Source organism: Anolis carolinensis, chromosome 2, assembly GCF_035594765.1.
Source record: "Anolis carolinensis isolate JA03-04 chromosome 2, rAnoCar3.1.pri, whole genome shotgun sequence".
In the NCBI taxonomy this organism is placed as follows: domain Eukaryota; kingdom Metazoa; phylum Chordata; class Lepidosauria; order Squamata; family Dactyloidae; genus Anolis; species Anolis carolinensis.
This window is the reverse complement of record NC_085842.1, coordinates 196,332,384-196,351,278: the sequence shown is the minus strand read 5'-3', so window position 1 is coordinate 196,351,278 and position 18,895 is coordinate 196,332,384. Positions and strand designations below refer to the sequence as shown.

Genomic DNA, 18,895 nt, shown 5'->3' with positions numbered 1-18,895 from the left:
CTGATGTTACTTCTTGTTAAGAGATATGTAGTATCCTGAACTGTATTCTTTTGGAACTAAGATGTTTTTATCTGTATGACCATCATCATACAAGATTATGAGTAAACATATTTTTACTATTTTACTTTTGATGTCTCTCATGCTTATTTTATGCGCATGACTCTTTAAAGGGAAAGTGAGGCTGACTATTTTGCTTTTTCTCACCTCTGCTCACACAAACCCCTAGACTTCTGTATTTTTGTTACTCTGCACCAATAACTAACCATATTGGTATCATAATCCTAACAGGTTATGATCATACTTTCTAATACTGCAGATGCAGACTGCAGCCAGGAAATCAGAAGACGTCTACTTCTTGGGAGGAGAGCAATGGCCAACCTTGATAAAATAGTGAAGAGCAGAGACATCACATTGGCAACGAAGGTCCGCATAGTGAAAGCAATGGTATTCCCCATAGTAACCTATGGATGGAAGAGCTGGACCATAAGGAAGGGTGAGCGAAGGAAGATAGATGCTTTTGAACTCTGGTGCTGGAGGAAAATCCTGAGAGTGCCTTGGACCGCAAGAAGATCCAACCAGTCCATCCTCCAGGAAATAATGCCCGGCTGCTCACTGGAGGGAAGGATATTAGAGGCAAAGCTGGAGTATTTTGGCCACATCATGAGGAGAAAGGAAAGCTTGGAAAAGATCATGATGCTGGGGAAAATGGAAGAAAAAAAGAAGAGAGGCCGACCAAGGGCAAGATGGATAGATGGTATCCTTGAAGTGACTGGCATGAACTTGAAGGAACTGGGGGCAGCGAGGGCCGACAGGGAGCTCTGGCGTGGACTGGTCCATGAGGTCACAAAGAGTCAGAAACGACTATGTGAATGAAGAAGAAAAAGAGCCTAAGATCCAAAACCTGTACTCAATTTACAGATCAGGGGGGTGAGACAAAAGGTGGAGACAAAAGCAAACTGCTATGGCGTCTTCCAGCTAGTGTGCTCTTGCTCATTAATAACATTGGCCAACATACATTTTGGTGCCTCAATTGTTAGCCCTGTTTTGGGCTACATTTGCCCTGCTGATTCCAAAAATGGCACCACTTTCTTCCTATTAGCTCCAATTTTTGAGATATAGAACACATGCCATCTACCAGTTGCCATCTGCTCACCCATAGTAAACCATGATAACCATATCTAAGGAACTACAGATGCTGAGGTTTAATCCAATCCAGTTTTCTGAATCAAATAACCCCAAGAACAGGCCTAAAAATAAGACTCCAATAATGTTTTTGTTGGTCTATGTAACCTTTGGCATTTTGAAATGGGCGGTATATAAGCATGCTGATTGCAACAGGCATTCCTCACCCAGCATTTGGTATGCAATTGGAAGCCTGCATTTTCAATCAGTAATGCGGATTACAAGATATTTAGAGCACATATGGGACCAGTTTTTCAGCCCTTAAAATAAGGGACAGCCCTTCCAATATAAGACAACCGACAATCCTAATCACAAAAGTGGTAGAGAACCTTTGGGCTTGTGATGCTGACTGCAAGGTTGGCAGTTCGAATCCACGGGATGGGGTGAGCTCCTGCTGTTAGCCCCAGCTCCTGCCAACCTAGCAGTTCGAAAACATGCAAATGTGAGTAGATCAATAGGTTCTGCTTCAGCGGGAAGGTAACGGAACTTCATGCAGTCATGCCGGCTACATGACCTTGGAGGTGTCTACGGACAACGCCGGCTCTTTGGCTTAGAAGTAGAGATGAGCACCAACCCCAAGAGTCAGACATGACTAGACTTAATGTCAGAAGAAAACATTTAACTTTTTATATTTATTATTGATGTATTCTAATTGCTGTTTATGTGATTTTAATATGTTGTAAGCCACCTTGGGTCTCTTCATCTATATTTTTATCTATAAATTAAAAAAATTATTATTATTATTATCATAGTAAAAAATAGTCAACTGTTTTCAAAAGCCTGCTTCCACATCCAGGTTTTTAGTTCTTTCCTAAAGTTAGCTAAAGAGGACGTCTGTCTGATTTATTTTAGGGAGATCTTTCCAAAGTCAGGGGGCCACCAACAAAAAGGCCCTTTCTCTTATTCCCACCAGCTGTTCTGAGGTTTGTAGTTTAGGGAGGCCTAGAGCTGCTTTGGCTGCGCCATTTAAAGGCCCTTGCTATAAATGTGCCTTTGAATGTGTGTTTTTTGTGTGTCAGGAGCGACTTGAGAAACTGCAAGTTGCTTCTGGTGTGAGAGAATTGGCTGTCTGCAAGGACGTTGTCGAGGGGACGCCCATGTATTTTTGATGTTTTTACCATCCTTGTGGGAGGCTTCTCTCATGTCCCCACATGGGGAGCTGGAGCTGACAGAGGGAGCTCATCCGCACTCTCCCCAGGTTGGATTCGAACCGGTAACCTTCAGGTCAGCAATCCAATCTTCAAGTCAGCAGTCCTGCCAGCACAAGGGTTTAACCCACTGTGCCACGGGGACACTCCACCGAGTTTGATGGAAGCTTTCAAACCAGTGGTTCTCAACCCATGGGTCCCCAGATGTTTTGGCCTTCAACTCCGGTAAACCAGCTGGGATTTCTGGGAGTTGTGGGCCAAAACACCTGGGGACCCACAGGTTGAGAACCACTATTTTAAAAATAGGCGGGATGGCAATCTGCCAGGAGTGGTTTTCCAGCAAGGCAGAAGAATTGGGCCCGGGCTGTGGCGCAGGCTGTTGAGCAGCCAGCTGCAACAAATCACTCTGACCAAGAGGTCATGAGTTCGAGGCCAGCACGGAGCCTGCGTTTGTCTTCTGTCTTTGTTCTATGTTAACGCATTGAATGTTTGCCTATATGTGTAATGTGATCCGCTCTGAGTCCCCTTCGAGGTGAGAAGGGCGGAATATAAATACTGTAAATAAATAAATAAATGGCCCATGCGGTCTCTCCCAAGTCCATTATTCTATGATTTCCATAGGGCTCCATGTTGTGGCAGAGAGGGCGATTGGCCTTGCAAAACTACAACTCCCACAATGCTGGAGAATTGAGCCCAGTGGAGTCAAAGCGGTATCCATTCCTCTTCCCGCGCGTGCCCCGTGCATGGCTCACTCACGGCTCATGGCAAGGAGTCCGGCGCGTGACGTCAGCAGATTCCCCCCTCCCCTCCCGTTTCCCGCCGTCTTTGGGCGGCCTTGCAGCCAAGGGCCTTGCGTTCGGGTGAGCTCGGGTGAGGCGGCGTCCTCGTCTGACCCCGGACGGGGCGGGGGCGGGGCCGAGCGCGAAGGCGGGGGTGGGGGTGGGGGAGAAGGAAGGCTGGGGAGGCGCCTCCCGCAAAGCCGAGCTGCAGCCACTGCCAGAGACGGAGGGGAGCAGGAAGGAAAGACTCGAGGACGGCATCAGGGAGTCAGGTGGGAGCCAGAGAAGGAAGGCAAGAAGGAAGGAAGGAAATAGAGAGACATCTATCCCTCCACGAGGTGAGATGGGGACACTGATCGTGGGAGGGGAGGCTTCTTCCACTAGCTGGACAAACAAAGAGATATGACTGGGTTGCTGTGAGTTTTCCGGGCTGTAGGGCCATGCCCCGGTAGCATTCTCTCCTGACGTTTCGCCTGCATCTGTGTCTGGCATCCTCAGAGGTTGTGAGGTCTGTTGGAAACGAGGCAAGGGGAGTTTATATATCTGTGGAAGGTCCAGGGTCGGAGAATGTACTCTGTTTGATGCAAGTGTGAATGGTACAATTGGTCACCTTGATTAGCATTGAATGGCCTTGCAGCTGCAAAGCTTGGCTGCTTCCTGCCTGGGGGAATCCTTTGTTGGGAGGTGTTAGCTGGCCCTGGTTGTTTCATGTCTGGAATCCCCCTGTCTTCAGAGCCTTCTTTGTTTACAATCATAGAGAATGTGTTGTCGAAAGGCTTTCATGTCCGGAATCATTGGGTTGTTGTGCCATTTTCTGGGCTGTATGGCCATGTTCCAGAAGCATTCTCTCCTGACGTTTTACCCACATCTATAGCAGGAGCAGCGTGAGCAGCCGCTGTTAGCTCCACTTCTGCCAACCTAGCAGTTCGAAAACATGCCAATGTGAGTAGATCAATAGGTACCACTCCGGCGGGAAGGTAACGGTGCTCCATGCAGTCATGCCAGCCACATGACCTTTGAGGTGTCTACGGACAACACCGGCTCTTCAGCTTAGAAATGGAGATGACCACCAACCCCCAGAGTCAGACATGACTGGACTTAACGTCAGGGGAAACCTTTACTTTTATGGCAGGCATCCATCCTCAGAAGTTGTGAGATCTGTTGGAAACTGGGCAAGTGGGGTTTATATATCTATGGAATGTTCAGCATAGGAAAAAGTTTCCAACAGACCTCACAACCTCTGAGGATGCCTGCCATAGATGCGGGTGAAACGTCAGGAGAGAATGCTTCTGAACATGGACATACAGCCCAGAAAATGCACAACAACCCAATCACAGAGTAGCCATTGAAATCCACAAGCATGTGGACAATTTCAATATAAAAGAGGAAACTGAAAATGAACACAATCTGGCTACCAACATTCAAAAAACTCTAAAATCATAACAGTAAATAAAGAGCCGTACTCCAAAAACAGAGTAATTCTAGACTGGAAACAATCAGGGCCGGCTAACACCTTCCAATAAAGGATTCACCCAGGCAGGAAACAGCCAGGCTGTGAAGCTGCAAGGCTAATCAATGCTAATCAAGGTGGCCAATCACAACATTCATACTTGCTTCAAACAGACAAGAGTTCTTTCTCCCACTCTGGACATTCCAGATGTATAAACCCTACTTGCCTAGTTTCCAACAGACCTCACAACCTCTGAGGATGCCTGCCATAGATGTGGGCGAAATGTCAGGAAAGAATGCTTCTGGAACACGGCCATACCAATGGGAAAACTCACAGCAACCCAGCATTGAAAAGACTTGCCGCTCCAAAATCAACGAGTCAGGGTATCGGCATCGAGGTAACCTGACCCTTTTGCCTGGAGGCACCCCCTGCTTGGGAGGTCTCCACTGAAGCTGTATCCCCAATCCTTGTTTCCACAACAAGCCTTTTTTTCAAAATGTAATCATCACAAGAAAAGGAAGGGAAGTGAAATATTCTGAACAGGGGCACAGACAGCAACTTGGGAACTGCCTGTATATCACCCATTCAGGTTGCATGGCTTCTTTAAGACCCCTCTTCGTCTTATGCAGTAGTTCGCAACCTGGGGTCCCCAAATATTTTTAGCTGTACCATATTTCAGGTGAGGTTGGGCCTGGGCGTACTCTGAGGCTGAGAGGCATACAAATTCAACTACAGAACCTATCTTGTTCATAACTTGGGGACTGTGTATAGCACCCATTCAGTGTGCATGGCTTCTTTAAGAGCCCCCCCCCCCCCAATATCCTCTGAAACCAGGAAGAACTTGGCACTTGCTCTCTCTTGTTGTTGTTGTTGACCTTAGGTGAACTTATCATTTGGTATTATTCTTGGCAAGGTTTGTTCAGGAGAGGTTGGCCCTGGCCTTCTTCAGAGGCTGAGAGAATGTGACTTGTCTAAGGTTGCCTGCTCGGTTTTCATAGCCAGCAGAGGTTCAAACCCTGGTCTACTGTGGCATAGAGTGAGTCCTACACCGTTGAAGGAATGTGGTTTGACACTGCTTGAATTCTTATGGCGCCATTCTACGGAACTATGAGTGTTGTTGTTTCCCCAGGTATTTAGCCTTCACCAGCAATGAATTCAGGTGCCTCACCAAACTACAACTCCCAAAATTCCATAGCATCGAGCCGTGGCTGTTAAAGTAGTGTGAAACTGCATTAATCTGACAGTGTGGATGCCTTCATAAACCAGCACTCAAACCACTTCACCTCACTGGATCTTATCTGCTTCTCTTTGAAATACTTGTTCTAAGTCAGTGGTTTTCAACCTGTGGGTCCCCAGATGTTTTGGCCTTTAACTCCCAGAAATCCTAACAGCTGGTAAACTAGCTGGGATTTCTGGGAGTTGTAGGCCAAAACACCTGGGGACCCACAGGTTGAGAACCACTGTTCAAAGTAGACATTGTGCCTTTGAGCATGTACAGAGTGCATTCTCCCCACTCCAGGAAGGACTAACCATACTTTGGTTGAGAAGGTTTTGCTTCAGAAATAAGTTTAGACATGTGTATTGTGGAATAATGTTATTTATTTTGGTAACGATTGAGAAAGAAAGCTCCCCCCCCCCTCCCGCAAGTAGGGAAATAGCCCTTCCTGCCTCAAATGTAGTGCTGATGGTATGGGCCCTAATGCTTGCTTCCTATATGTTCCCATCAAACAGGACTTTAAAAAATAATTCTCAGTTTGGGAAATATTATTGTTTGAAACTATAAACACTTGGAATTATTTGGGCATTGGAGGCTGTTCTCAGGGTTAATTGTGCATGCAACCATGTGTGTGCATATATGTGTGTGTGAGAGAAGAGAGAGCATGCAAAACAAAGAGTGGCAGGATTTAGTCTCTAGGGGCGCATCTACACTGTAGAATTAATACAGTTTGATCCCACTTTAACTGCTACAGCTCAATGCTATGGAATCCTGGGAGTTGTAGTTTCGTGAGGCAGCAGCACTCTTTGGCAGAGAAGGCAAAAGACCTTGCAAAACTACAGCTTATATGGTTTTGTCGCATTAAACCATGGTAACTACAAGTGGTGTCAAGCTGGATTAATTCTACAGTGCAAGCTCTAAAGAAGCAGTATTCAATGTCCTGCTCAAAGTGATGATGGTCCTGATCCAATGCCAGTCACAAGCTCTGGTTTGTTTCCAAGGAAAGAAAAAAGGAACGTGCCAGTCCCATGGAAAAAGATAACACTGGCCAGCACACATTTTGATGCCTCAAATGTTAGACCTGATTCTGGGTATATTTGACCTGCAGATTCCAAAAATAGCACCAGTTTTCCGCTATCAACTTTAGCTTTTGAGATACAGAATATCTGCATATACCAGTTGTCACTCTGTTCACCCATAGAAAATCATGATAACTATATCTGAGAACCTAGAGCTGATGTGGTCAATCCAATACAATTTTCTGAACCAACACCCTAAATAACCCCAGGAAAATACCTAAAAACCAAGACACCCAAGAAATGTTTTTGTTGGGCTGTGTAATTGCTGATTCTGCACATCAAATAGCCTTAGAGGTAGAACTTCTGAAGCTCAGTCCTTGAACTTATGACAAAGTCCCTTGTGTGATGTTGTGTATATAAGGCAGTTACACGTATAGATATGTATATATCTATAGGATGCTGTCCCTAATACAGTATCACCACTTTGCTTGGTCCACCTGAAATGCCAAAGTAACTTGCATTTCCTTGAAAATTCTCAGTTTGACCTTGTCTAGAGTTCCTTTGGTATAAAAGCTTTTCTTGGAATCGCAGCTGAGAAGTACACAATGCAAATAGTTCATGCCTCCAGTTTCCCCCAGGCGACAGGAGATTTCAGGGCAGGGCTGCCTTTTACAGAAGTGGCTTCTTGGTAATTTTATACCATGTTTGTTTTTAAGCGTGATAAATATCAATCCTGAAATAGCATGTAGGTCCCACAAGGATTGCACCATCCTTGGTACCTGCTGGAGTTTGGCTCCTGGACCTCCAGTAGAAACCAAAAACTGGATGCTCAAGTACCATTTTATAAAACGGCGAGTAAAATGTGGTCCCTTGTACAAAATAGAAAAATCAAGGTTTGCTTTTTTTTTTTTTTTGCGAGGGGAATATTTTGAAGCTGTTGAATTTGTGGATACAGAGTCCATGGAGAAACTCAGCCAGAATACTGTTTTGCCAATTCCATCCTCAGAGATTGTTGCATTTGGCAAACAATGCAATGCCTTGTATAGCCATCAAAAGCCATGAATGAAAAATAACTGAAGACGCATCTGTACCAGTCCTTCACAACTTGTTGTCTACCAGGTGTTTGGGACTACAACTCTCAGAAGCCTTAGCCAGTTTGTCTAATTGAGAGGAATTCTGGGAACTGAAGTACAAAACATCTGAAGGGCTTGCACGTTTGCAGGCCTGATCTACACTGTAGAATTAATGCCATTTCACAATCCTTAGCCTTCTCTAGCAAAGAGTGCTGGTGTCTCAGGGCCCTTCCACACAGCCATATAACCCAGAACATTGGCAGAAAATCCCACAATATCTGCTTTGAACTGGATTATCTGAGTCCACACTGACATATATTCCAGTTCAAGGAATGTGGGATTTTATTCAGCTGTGTGGAATAGGCCTCACCAAACTACAGCTCCCTGAATTCCAGAGCAGTGAGCCATAGCAGTTCAATTGGTGTCAAACTGCATTACATCTGTCATCTAGATGCACCCCAGGGCAAAAATTTAGAGAGAAATTGGGGGTGTAGGGGAGTAGTATTGGATACTAAAGAGTGTCTTTATGAAAAAAAACCTATAATTTTTTCTCGTGTGGATCTGTCATAGTAGTAGTAAGTATGCACCCTGGTGAGATGAGTAAAGAGCTTGGCTATTTTTCCTAGAACGTTTAGTTAAATGAACTGCGTTTTCCCACCCATCCTGCCTCCTTTGGCAGAACAGCACATCCAGTCCTGTTCTTGCACTGGAATGTTCCCAAGAAATAGGCTAATAGAAGGGCTTTGGGTAGGAGGGAACTGTTACATTGGAGGGAGTGACCTAGTTACAGCTCTACCTAGACCAGGGCCAGAAGAAAGAAGGGATCTGAGTGCAGCTGGGCTCTCTCTAGCTGGCCAGAAGAGGATTAAAGTTGCCACTGAGATGAGCTTGGAGATGGACAATGACCTTATGTTCTGTTTGCTGCAGTGGAGCCGGGGGGTTGATTTTAACTTCAACACTGCAAAAACTGTAGTGCATTTTGAGCTCCCGGGATTGTCACATTTTTTTCCCTCCTCCGAATTATTAATGCGGTCTGTAGTGGAGAGATTTTGGAGCCATCTAGGCAGGATATTCAGTGGCTGCTCTCTCTACATCCAACCACTATCTCTGAGAATAATCTGGAGGACTAGTGACGTGAAATATGGTACAGCTTTAAACCAGGAAATACTTACTTAGTAGTATCCTATTAGATCAGTGGTTCTCAACCTGTGGGTCCCCAGGTGTTTTAGCCTACAACTCCCAGAAATCCCAGCCAGTTTACCAGCTGTTAGGATTTCTGGGAGTTGAAGGCCCAAACATCTGGGGACCCACAGGTTGAGAACCACTGCTTTAGGTGAAGATGGGTGGTTGGACAATCTCATCTGATTGACCAACAGCCTCATCACATGGATCTACTTTAAATCCTGTTGTTATCTCCTGGGGAATTTTGGGGTTTGTAGTTTAGTGAGGTCCAGGACCTCTCTGACTGAGCAGTTTTAACTCCCTAAACTACAAACCCCAGAATTCTATAGGAGGCAGAAACTAGATTTAAAGTGGATCCATGCTCTAGTGCAGTGGTTCTCAACCTGTGGGTCCCCAGATGTTTTGGCCTTCAACTCCTAGAAATCTTAACAGCTACCGTGTTTCCCCAAAAATAAGACAGTGTCTTATATTAATTTTGCTCCCAAAGATGTGCTAGGTCTTATTTTCAGGGGATGTCTTATTTTTCCATGAAGAAGAATTCACATTTATTGTTGAACAAAAAATGAACATTTATTATATACTGTACAGTAGTTGTCATCACAAACCAGCATAACCAGACAAACTGAATCCTATCAAGAATTTCTTGTTACTACTGTACTAATATTTCCATGTACAACACTCTATGGTACGTACATTTACCGATCCTGCATACTCTGGTGTTCTGTTTGGCAGGCATAATTCCAAACAAATCTTTGGTAGGTCTTACTTACGGGGGAGGCCTTATATTTAGCAATTCAGCAAAACCTCTACTAGGTCTTATTTTCTGGGGATGTCTTATTTTCGGGGAAACAGGGTAGTAAACTGGGTGGGATTTCTGGGAGTTGTAGGCCAAAACATCTGGGGACCCACAGGTTGAGAAGCACTGCTCTAGTGTGATGAGGTCTTTGTAAGGTTTCAGAAAATTCCTAAAGTCAAGCTGGTAAGGCATTTTTTTTAATGTCAGGAGTGATTTGAGAAACTGCAAGACGCTTCTGGTGTGAGAGAATTGGCTGTCTGCAAGGATGTTGCCCAGGGGACGCCTGGATGTTTTACCATCATGTTAGCTGGAGGGACAGGCGGGAGCTCGCCCCGCTCCCAGATTCGAATCATCAGCCTCTCAGTCAGCAGTTCTGTCGGCACATTTGTTTAACCCATTGTGCCACCGTGGACTCCCAATAAAGGAATAATGCCACATAAGACAAACTGTCATCTCCAGCTTCCAGGTAAAACCTTTCTAGTAAGTCAGCTGTGAGTTGTCATTCATGCCTGACTATGACTTTTCCCTTCACACACTATGGTTGGTATCGCTTTATTTGTAGAGCTGGGAAATGTTAGAACTCTTCAAAGCCCCAGTCTGCTCATAGATATACTTCCCAAAATAGTTACTTTGTAACTTTGGAGGATTTGGGGAGTTCTAGTCCAAAGAGCTCTGGCAAGTACAGTAAATTCAAGGCTTTAGAACAGTGGTTCTAAACCTGTGGGTCCACAGATGTCTTGACCTTCAACTCTCAGAAATCTTAACAGAGGGTAAACTGAGTGGGATTTCTGGGAGTTGTAGGCCAAAACACACGCACAGGTTGAGAACCACTGCTTTAGAAACACTTCCCCAGTTTTAGAGTGTATTCCTCAACAACACTAACAGACTACATAATTGGCACAAACACAAGAACTAAGCCATATAATAAGACTCATAGCAAACCAATAGTTATACCAACACTATCCCTTTATTTACTCAAACAGTAAATATTGGACCTCCCAAGTATCAACCGCAACATCAGGGTGCTGTTTGCCTCTTCATTTTCCAGTATGCTACCACTAGCTTTTGAAATCTATCAGTCATGTCTTCTTTCCTTTCTCACCAAGGAACTAACATCTCCAAAAAGAATAATAAAATTTAAAATTATTCCTAAAAACAGGAAAAAACCACATAAATAACAATTCCCATAGCACTAAGTAGCCTTGGTGTTAAATATGTGTAAGTAGGTTTTGCTATACTACAAGAACCTGTCCAAATTTTGATATCTAAATCAAAACATCCTGAGGGACAGTCGGATCTCTGCACAGAGGAAGATCTTTCTGTTTCTGAGTAGGTCCTGCCACAAACTATATTGCCAGCAAAATGTTCTTTCTGCTCTTAAAAACTGGTTTGGTTCTTTCTGGGAAAGATGCTTCTTCTAGTATATTCTAAAAATGGAGACTGCTAACATTTACCACTACTCATAGCTCCCTGGCATCTAAGATTTAGGTACAGGTTGAGTACCCCTTATCTGAAATGCTTGTGTCCACAAGTGTTTTGAATTTAGGATTTTTTTTTAAAAAAAATTGGAATACATGTTTTGGCATGTATGTGCATAATGAGATATTTTGGAAATGGGAACCAGGTCTAAACACGAAATGCATTTCTGCCTTTTCCTCTTCTGGAACCATGAAAGAAAATTTCCGTTGTAAAATATTTTGATTACGACCTGTCAAGAAACTTCACTGTGTTGACTTTGGCTTCAGTCAAGATAACAGTTTTTGTCCCACTTTTTCCAATCTTTTTTGACCAGGGACCACTCTCCAACATTACTACCAAAAGGGTTGCAAATTAGTTTTTGGTCAACTTTAGATTCGGTTTGGTTATCTGGGGTGCTGATTCAGAAAATTACATTGGATAGACCACACCAGCTCTACATATGCCATCCCATAGTTGTGATCTGCTCGCTCACAGAAAACCATGTTTAATAATCTAGAGCTGATGTGGTCTATCTAATGCAATTTTCTGAATCAGCACCCCAAATAACCCCAGGAACAGACCTAAAAATGAAGACACCAAGGTGCCCCTGCTTCCAGGTACCACATGGAATGGCTCCGCCCAGGGGAGGGAGGAGAAGCAGCAGTCAGGAGGCTTATTGTTGTGTCTTTCGTGTGTAGTCAGTGTCTCCGCTCCCAACATCCCTGTTGCCTTGGCACTATAAGAAGGTTTTGCAATACCAGTCATTCTTGTTGCAACAGTGTAGTAGTGATGAGGCTGCAGACCATATTTTAGTTCTTGGGGACCACTGGTGGTCCATGGACCACAGGTTGGGAACCACTGCTCTAACCTAAGCAAATGTAGAGGGCTAACTGTACTCTCAATCTGCAATAAAACCAGTTAAACATACCACAGAGCTTGTTGTCTGAATACTGGCATTCTTTATGATATCTTTGTCCTCCAACAAATCAGAGAAACAGGCAAAGTTTGGGTTCCCTTTCTGGTTTGTTGAGAGAGAGATTGTGCCCTCATTCAAGTCGTCCATTATACAAGCCATAGAGCAAAGTGTTATAGTTTGTTTGAGTGTTTGAGCAGAATTGCACACACACTGCTTGCATATAAGTAAACCTGGATCCCTATATTTTCTGGTGTCTCATTGTTATGTGATGGCAGATGATGAATTTGCCGCTAGGTGGCAGGCTAGGCATATGTGCGTCCTTCTTTCCCATTGTCCTTATAGCTGTTCCTTAGGTAGGCCCAGTGAAGAAATTCCAGCTCTAGCATCCACTAACCTGCTTTCCTTTCTTTCCAACCCCACAGACTTTGGAGTGATGGATCTTCCACTGGAGGTTCCTCCAGTCCAGCCTCAACTGGAGACTCAGCAACTCCCTCCCTCCACCCAGGTCTGCGAATTGCGCACAGCTGTGTCCTGCTTTGCCGAGGAGACAGTCTCCATGCTCTCGGCCAACGGCCTTCTGAATCACTCTGTACTCAGGACAGCAGGTGGCATGGGGACCCAAACAAAGGATCATGGGGTAAACTCAGCCGCGGCCCGCCGCAAGCGAGAGTTCACCCCAGATGAGAAGAAGGATGATGGCTACTGGGACAAGAGGAAGAAGAACAACGAGGCTGCCAAGCGTTCCCGGGAGAAGCGGAGGGTCAGCGATCTGGCCCTGGAGGGGCGGGTGCTGGCCCTGTTGGAGGAGAACGCTCGCCTCAAGGCCGAACTGCTGGCTCTTAAATTCCGCTTTGGTTTGATTCGGGACCCGATGGAGCCCGTCCGGCCTGTGGTGGCCCTTGCCCCTGGCCCAGAAGTGCCTCGGCCAGCCACGACACCCCAACACTACCCGGTGGCTCCTGAGCCACCACGCTACGCCTGCCCCTTCCGACCAGAGCCAGCCACTAGCTCTGAGGATTCTGGGTTCTCCACCCCAGGCAGTTCCAATATGGGGAGCCCCGTCTTTTTTGAGGAGCGTGACAGGGCTGAGGAAGGAATGGTTTATGATGGGCAGTGCTTGGTGCCTGAGGCTCCCGTTGACGGAGCTGATTTGGGCCGGGCTGGCCGTTATGACTCTGGGGAGAGTGTCAAAGGTCTCCCCCACAAGCTGCGCTTCAAAATGGCTGTAGGGTCAGAGGAGGTTGCTGGGGAGCCCTCTGGACATTACCCACCATCTCCACCCATGGGAACCTGGAGAGGTCCAGCCACCCGGGAGGAGCAGAGGAGCGTAGGAGTGCCTGGTGGTGCCATGGCATTTGACAGCTGCTGCGAAACAGACACACCTGGAGTCCAGCTGCCAGCCCTTCCGGGGTCCCACTTCCAGACAGAAAACAGCACCTTGCGGAGCCAGCTCGCTTCACTTTCTGCTGAAGTGGCCCAGCTCAAAAAGCTCTTCTCTGAACAGATCCTGATCAAGATGAACTGAGCAGAGGCACTCAGCTGAATGCCTGGCCTCATAGGCAGAGGGTTACTTTCCCTCCTCACCCTCACTCCCCAATTGTCAAGTCCTATGTTTGTACATAATGTGACCCTGTGGGGTCAGTTTCTTTTGTTTCCATTCATTAGAACACCTTCCTTTAGAATATGTGCTATTAACTCCTGTTTCTGGCAGCTCTCAAACTTTCTATGTTCAGGAAATTCAGGAAATGTATTTTCTATTTCAGTGGTTCTCAACCTGTGGGTCCCCATGTGTTTTGGCCTACAACTCCCAGAAATCCCAGCCAGTTTACCAGCTGTTAGTATTTCTGGGAGTTGAAGGCCAAAACATCGGGGGACCCACAGGTTGAGAACCACGTTCTATTTGAACTTTTCTGCCAGAAAACCTTTGTGTTAGAAGATTCCAGTAGGTACCTGAAAAGTACCATTTACATGGGCCAAATGAGGTCCATGATATTCCCGACAGGCTGTAAAGGATGATGGTTTATGGGTAGTGACTGCCAATGTGAAACTTGAGACAAAGGACAATATGGATCCTATCCCACCACCAAAGTGAAGTGTGCTGGCAATTCAATTTGACTCCATCATGGATGATGGGGCTGTCTCCTACCCCACACCTAATTTAGAGTGTGCATGATAGGCCATGTGGCACACACAAATCTAATGCTCCTTCCACATAGCTGTATAAAATGCCACATTATCTGCTTTGAACTGGAATATATGGCAGTGTAGACTCAGATAACCTAGTTCGAAGCAGATATTGTGGGATTTTCTGCCTTGATATTCTGGGTTATATGGCTGTGTGGAAGGGCCCTACGCATCCTGATTGTGTGATATGGGCTTCTTCATTCAATGTGACACAAAACAGTCCTCTCTTTGAAGGTGTTCTCTGCTCAAAGGGCTGTTTAGTTCAAGTCAGCTTTGAATGCGAAGTAGCCTAATATATCTTTACAGTGACGTCAGATACCAGTATCTGCTTTTTGAGACAGTTGCCTCGCCCTGCCTCATGGTAGGGCTGATCTTGCCAATTGCTGATCTTTTCACTGTGTTTCCAGTGACTCCAAACCAGAACTCAGTAGCCACTGTCCTATTCAGCCTTAAGAAAAATCAACCCTATTAGTTCTTTCCTCTCCAATGAGTCTAACTAAATCCCACTCCCCAGTGCCAGTCCCTGGAGAGCAGTTTTCCTCAGTCAGATCAGTGGGTCCCCGTGTCCCTTGTATGGTCTCCCTTTCCCCACTTAGTTCTGAGTTTATTGAGTTTTGCTAGATTGAAAAATCGAAGTAGATTAGGGTGGGCACACAGATGTTTCTAGATGTTTGAAACAGATCTGGGAATTCCCAGAATTCGCAAGCTAGAATGTGCAGTGGTTGTGGTGGCTGGTGAATTCAGAAGAACTTAACTCTGCTCCCTCTCAATCATATGCAAGCCAAGGAACTGACATGGTTGGAAAACAAATCAAAGCAAATGAAGTGGAGAACAGGGGTCTTTTCACATTATAGCACTGTGATTCTCCATTATCTGTCATGGATATGTCCTGTGGAGCCCTAGGATTGGTTGATAAGACAGGGGAACTTGGGGTTGTTGCTGTTATTATTATTATTATTATTATTATTATTATTATTAACTTTATACCCTCGCCTTTCTCCCTGTAAGGATTCAAGGCGGCTAACAATCCCATACTTAGTCAAATTTAAAAAGCACAATACAAAATTTAAAAACAAACAATAACAAATTAAAATACAATAAATACACTTAAAATGGGTTCTCAACCTGCAAGTTTCTCTTGCCCCTCCGAATTACGAGTCCCACAGTTCCATAGGATACAGCCATGGCAAGTAAAGTGGAATCATTGTGTTGTTTGGTGAAGACCCAGAGCTTCAGTGGCAAATAGCAGTGTGTTCCTCACGTTGTCATGCCGCCTTGCTCAAGTGCTTCATTTCTAGGTCTCAGGCTTCTCTGGAAGGCAAAACCTTCTCACCATCCTTGAGGCTTAGGAGATTGCTACAATTGTTTTGTTGTGGATGGAAGGCATTTTGTACATGCACCAGGGTACTACTCTCTTTACAGTATTTCATATGTTCCACTGTGGAATCTTGGCACTGAACATATTCAGTTGAAGATTATTATTTTTTAGTTGATTGATCATCTGCCTTTTAATCTAACCATTTAATTGATTTTAAATAAATTTGTGTATTGCTATATCCTCACTATGGATTTGTTTTTTACAAAAGAACTGATACATTTTCATAAACAATCTCATTATTAGAAGGAAGTACCATTGTGTTGTCCCTTCCCTGTTATAGTAATTCACCAAAATCATCAAAGCAACCCCTTGAACCTATTCAAGGAACATGGAAGGCATTGCAGACTAATTCAGCCAGAGAAGTCAGCCACAATAAAGCACTTGATGAGCCAACCTGGACACAGCCTATTATTTGAGAACATAGAAATGCTGGACCACTCTAACAACCACCATGTCAGACAACACAGAGAAGCCATTGAAATTCACAAACACTGTTGGGAACCTAATGCTTCATGCACACTGTTATGATAGTTTTTCATGTGAATATTCATATACAGAGCCTGGGCAAGGGAGATGAGGTTTCCACCACCTGCAGATTAAATTACCAAATGCTGTCCTATTGCCTCATTCCGCTACACACACATATCAAGTTTGCATTAGAAGATGTATGCCAACTAGATTTCTGCCTAAATGACCATGGTAGATGTGAGTTCAAGCGTTTCTGCTTGCAACAAGCTACATCACTGTTAACCAGGAATATCCATAATATACTTCATTTATATTCTGCTCTATCTCTCTGAGAGGACTCAGAGTGGATTACAGGTACATATATATGGCAAACATTCAATGCCATTATACAATTGACAGACAATACATAAACAGAGACAGACTTCTGCCTTTCATTTTCAGTATCTGGAGGCTGTGCTTGACTCAGTCATGAAGAGGTGCTGTTGTTCCCATCTTTTACGCCAAAGAGTCTGTTGATCAAACCGCCGGCATTTTTTCAGGGGCACATTTTACCTCCCCGCTAAAGCGGGTACCTATTTATCTACTCACATTACTGTTTTGAAATGCTAGGTAGGCAGAAGTTAGACTGACAGCAGGAGCTTACCCCGCTTGCAGCTTGAATTGTCAGCCTTCCAGTCAGCAAAATCTTCTGTAGCTAGCAGTTTAACCCATTGGAAGTTAAACCATGGGAAGTTCCGGTTTGGGTATAGGTCGCAATTGAGGTGGTTAATTTCTTCCTTGGCACATTTTTTCCCTTCTGCACTGAAAAATGTCCCTACATGCATATTAACCGCTTTTGCGAATACATTTCAGCATGACAAGCTGAAATTCACATTAATGGTTTGAGTTTTGGGCTCAGTTCAACCAGGATTCAAATTCCCACACAGCCATAGAAACCCACTAGTCTTGTTCCAAGTTTAGTATATGTGCTGCCGAAGCAAGCGCAGAAACCCACTAGAGTTTTCAGCCATAGAGCCCTTTTTGAAGCAAAAGTTTCTTGTGGAGCCCCAAGAACTGTTTATATATTATACATAATACATACATATATCAGGCATGGGCAAACTTTTTGCCACATTGTATTTTAAGATTTGACAGACAGGCCAGTGGCAGATGGATGGAGAGTGTTTGTGTGAAGTAATTGAAAAAAAACATGAACAAATTCCTATGCATGTTGCACATACTGTATCTCGCTTGTAGTACAAAAAAGGAAAGAAAGACAATACAATATTTGAAATGAATGGCAATTTTAGCCAGCATAAACTTAACAGTATTTTAGTGGAAGACCCCAAGGGTTTCCTCCTCCACCTTGGAGCCCCAAGCACACTTAGATCCACTGTACTAGGTGACTATGTGAAATTCATACTTTCCCACCCTCAAAAGTTTTGGAAAGGCATGACCTTTTAGAGATCATAACCTTTTGGAAAACCACAATCTCCATGACCTTTTGGAGAAAAATAGCATTCACAACCATTTGAAAATCACAACCATTTGTAAAAGTATTATCTTCCAGAGAAGATCCAAAAACTCGTTTGAGTGCAATCTTCTCTTCAGTGGTATATAACCACATGTACTTATGCAAGGTTTTTCAGTTGTTAGATTGATAGCCTGGTTGTCTCTGATATGTTAGGAACAAAAATTATGCCAATACACAAAAACAGTTTCAGAAGTGTTCTTTTCAGTGCCCCAAAACATCTACCCTTCCATAAAATATCCTGTTTCCATATCATGCTCTCAAGATTTCGGGTATTTGTGCCAAATTCGGTCCAATGAATGAAAATATATCCTCCATATCAGATATTTACATTACAATTCATAACAGTAGCAAAATGACAGTTATGAAGCTGCAACGAAAATAATTTTATGGTTGGGGGTCACTACAACCCGAGGAACTGTATTAAGGGGTCGTGGCATTAGGAAGGTTGAGAATCACTGTGTTAAATCAATATTGGCTTTTCTCAAATCAACGTATTTGGCTTTTAAAAAAAGTTATTTCCCGATACCAGACCTGCACAGTCAAAATGGGAAAACCGGAGCCACAAAGTCATTCCAGAATGTGTGTGTGGGAGGCTGCCATTCTTTCCACTGCCTTTGATTCTTTTACTCCCGGTGGCACTTCCTGGCATACAGGGTGTGAGGGCTCTCTGGCTTCTTGGGATGCCTGCATGCCAGGTGCTATGCCACAGTCCTGTTTGTTTGGCTTTCTGGCTGAGGAAACACAAAGGCCTGTCTGAAGCATGGATTACTGGCTTTGGGGTGCATGTCAAGAATCTGTCTTGCCTCCATTCATCAGCATTTGCCCTATAGACTCCAAGTGAAAAGTCTGAACTAGGTCAGCATGCTAATTACATGTTTATTTGTTTTTAAGATGTCTAAGAGAGAAAACTTGTATTTCTAGATAACTGTGCATTTTAGATTTGGAGTTTTTAGTTCAGTGGTTCTCAAAATATGCTAAGGAATCATAGAATCATAGAATCATAGAATAGTAGAGTTGGAAGAGACCACATGGGCCATCTAGTCCAACCCCCTGCCAAGAAGCAGGAAATCGCATTCAAAGCACCCCCGACAGATGGCCATCCAGCCTCTGCTTAAAAGCCTCCAAGGAAGGAG

General features: G+C 44.3%; 1 protein-coding gene across 1 annotated transcript; it reads left to right on the top strand.

The window, feature by feature from the left end:
- Window positions 1–3,196: 3,196 nt before the first annotated feature.
- Window positions 3,197–15,965, top strand: LOC100551916 (uncharacterized). The gene is made up of 2 exons (XM_062971482.1): window positions 3,197–3,447; window positions 12,642–15,965. Exon 2 carries the CDS (start codon window positions 12,653–12,655, stop codon window positions 13,742–13,744), a length of 1,092 nt encoding a protein of 363 aa, XP_062827552.1. The 5' UTR covers window positions 3,197–3,447; window positions 12,642–12,652; the 3' UTR covers window positions 13,745–15,965.
- Window positions 15,966–18,895: the final 2,930 nt, after the last annotated feature.

Excerpts from the sequence above, each read along its gene's own strand:
- LOC100551916 (XM_062971482.1), top strand. The coding sequence starts at position 12,653 with ATGGATCTTCCACTGGAGGTTCCTCCAGTCCAGCCTCAACTGGAGACT.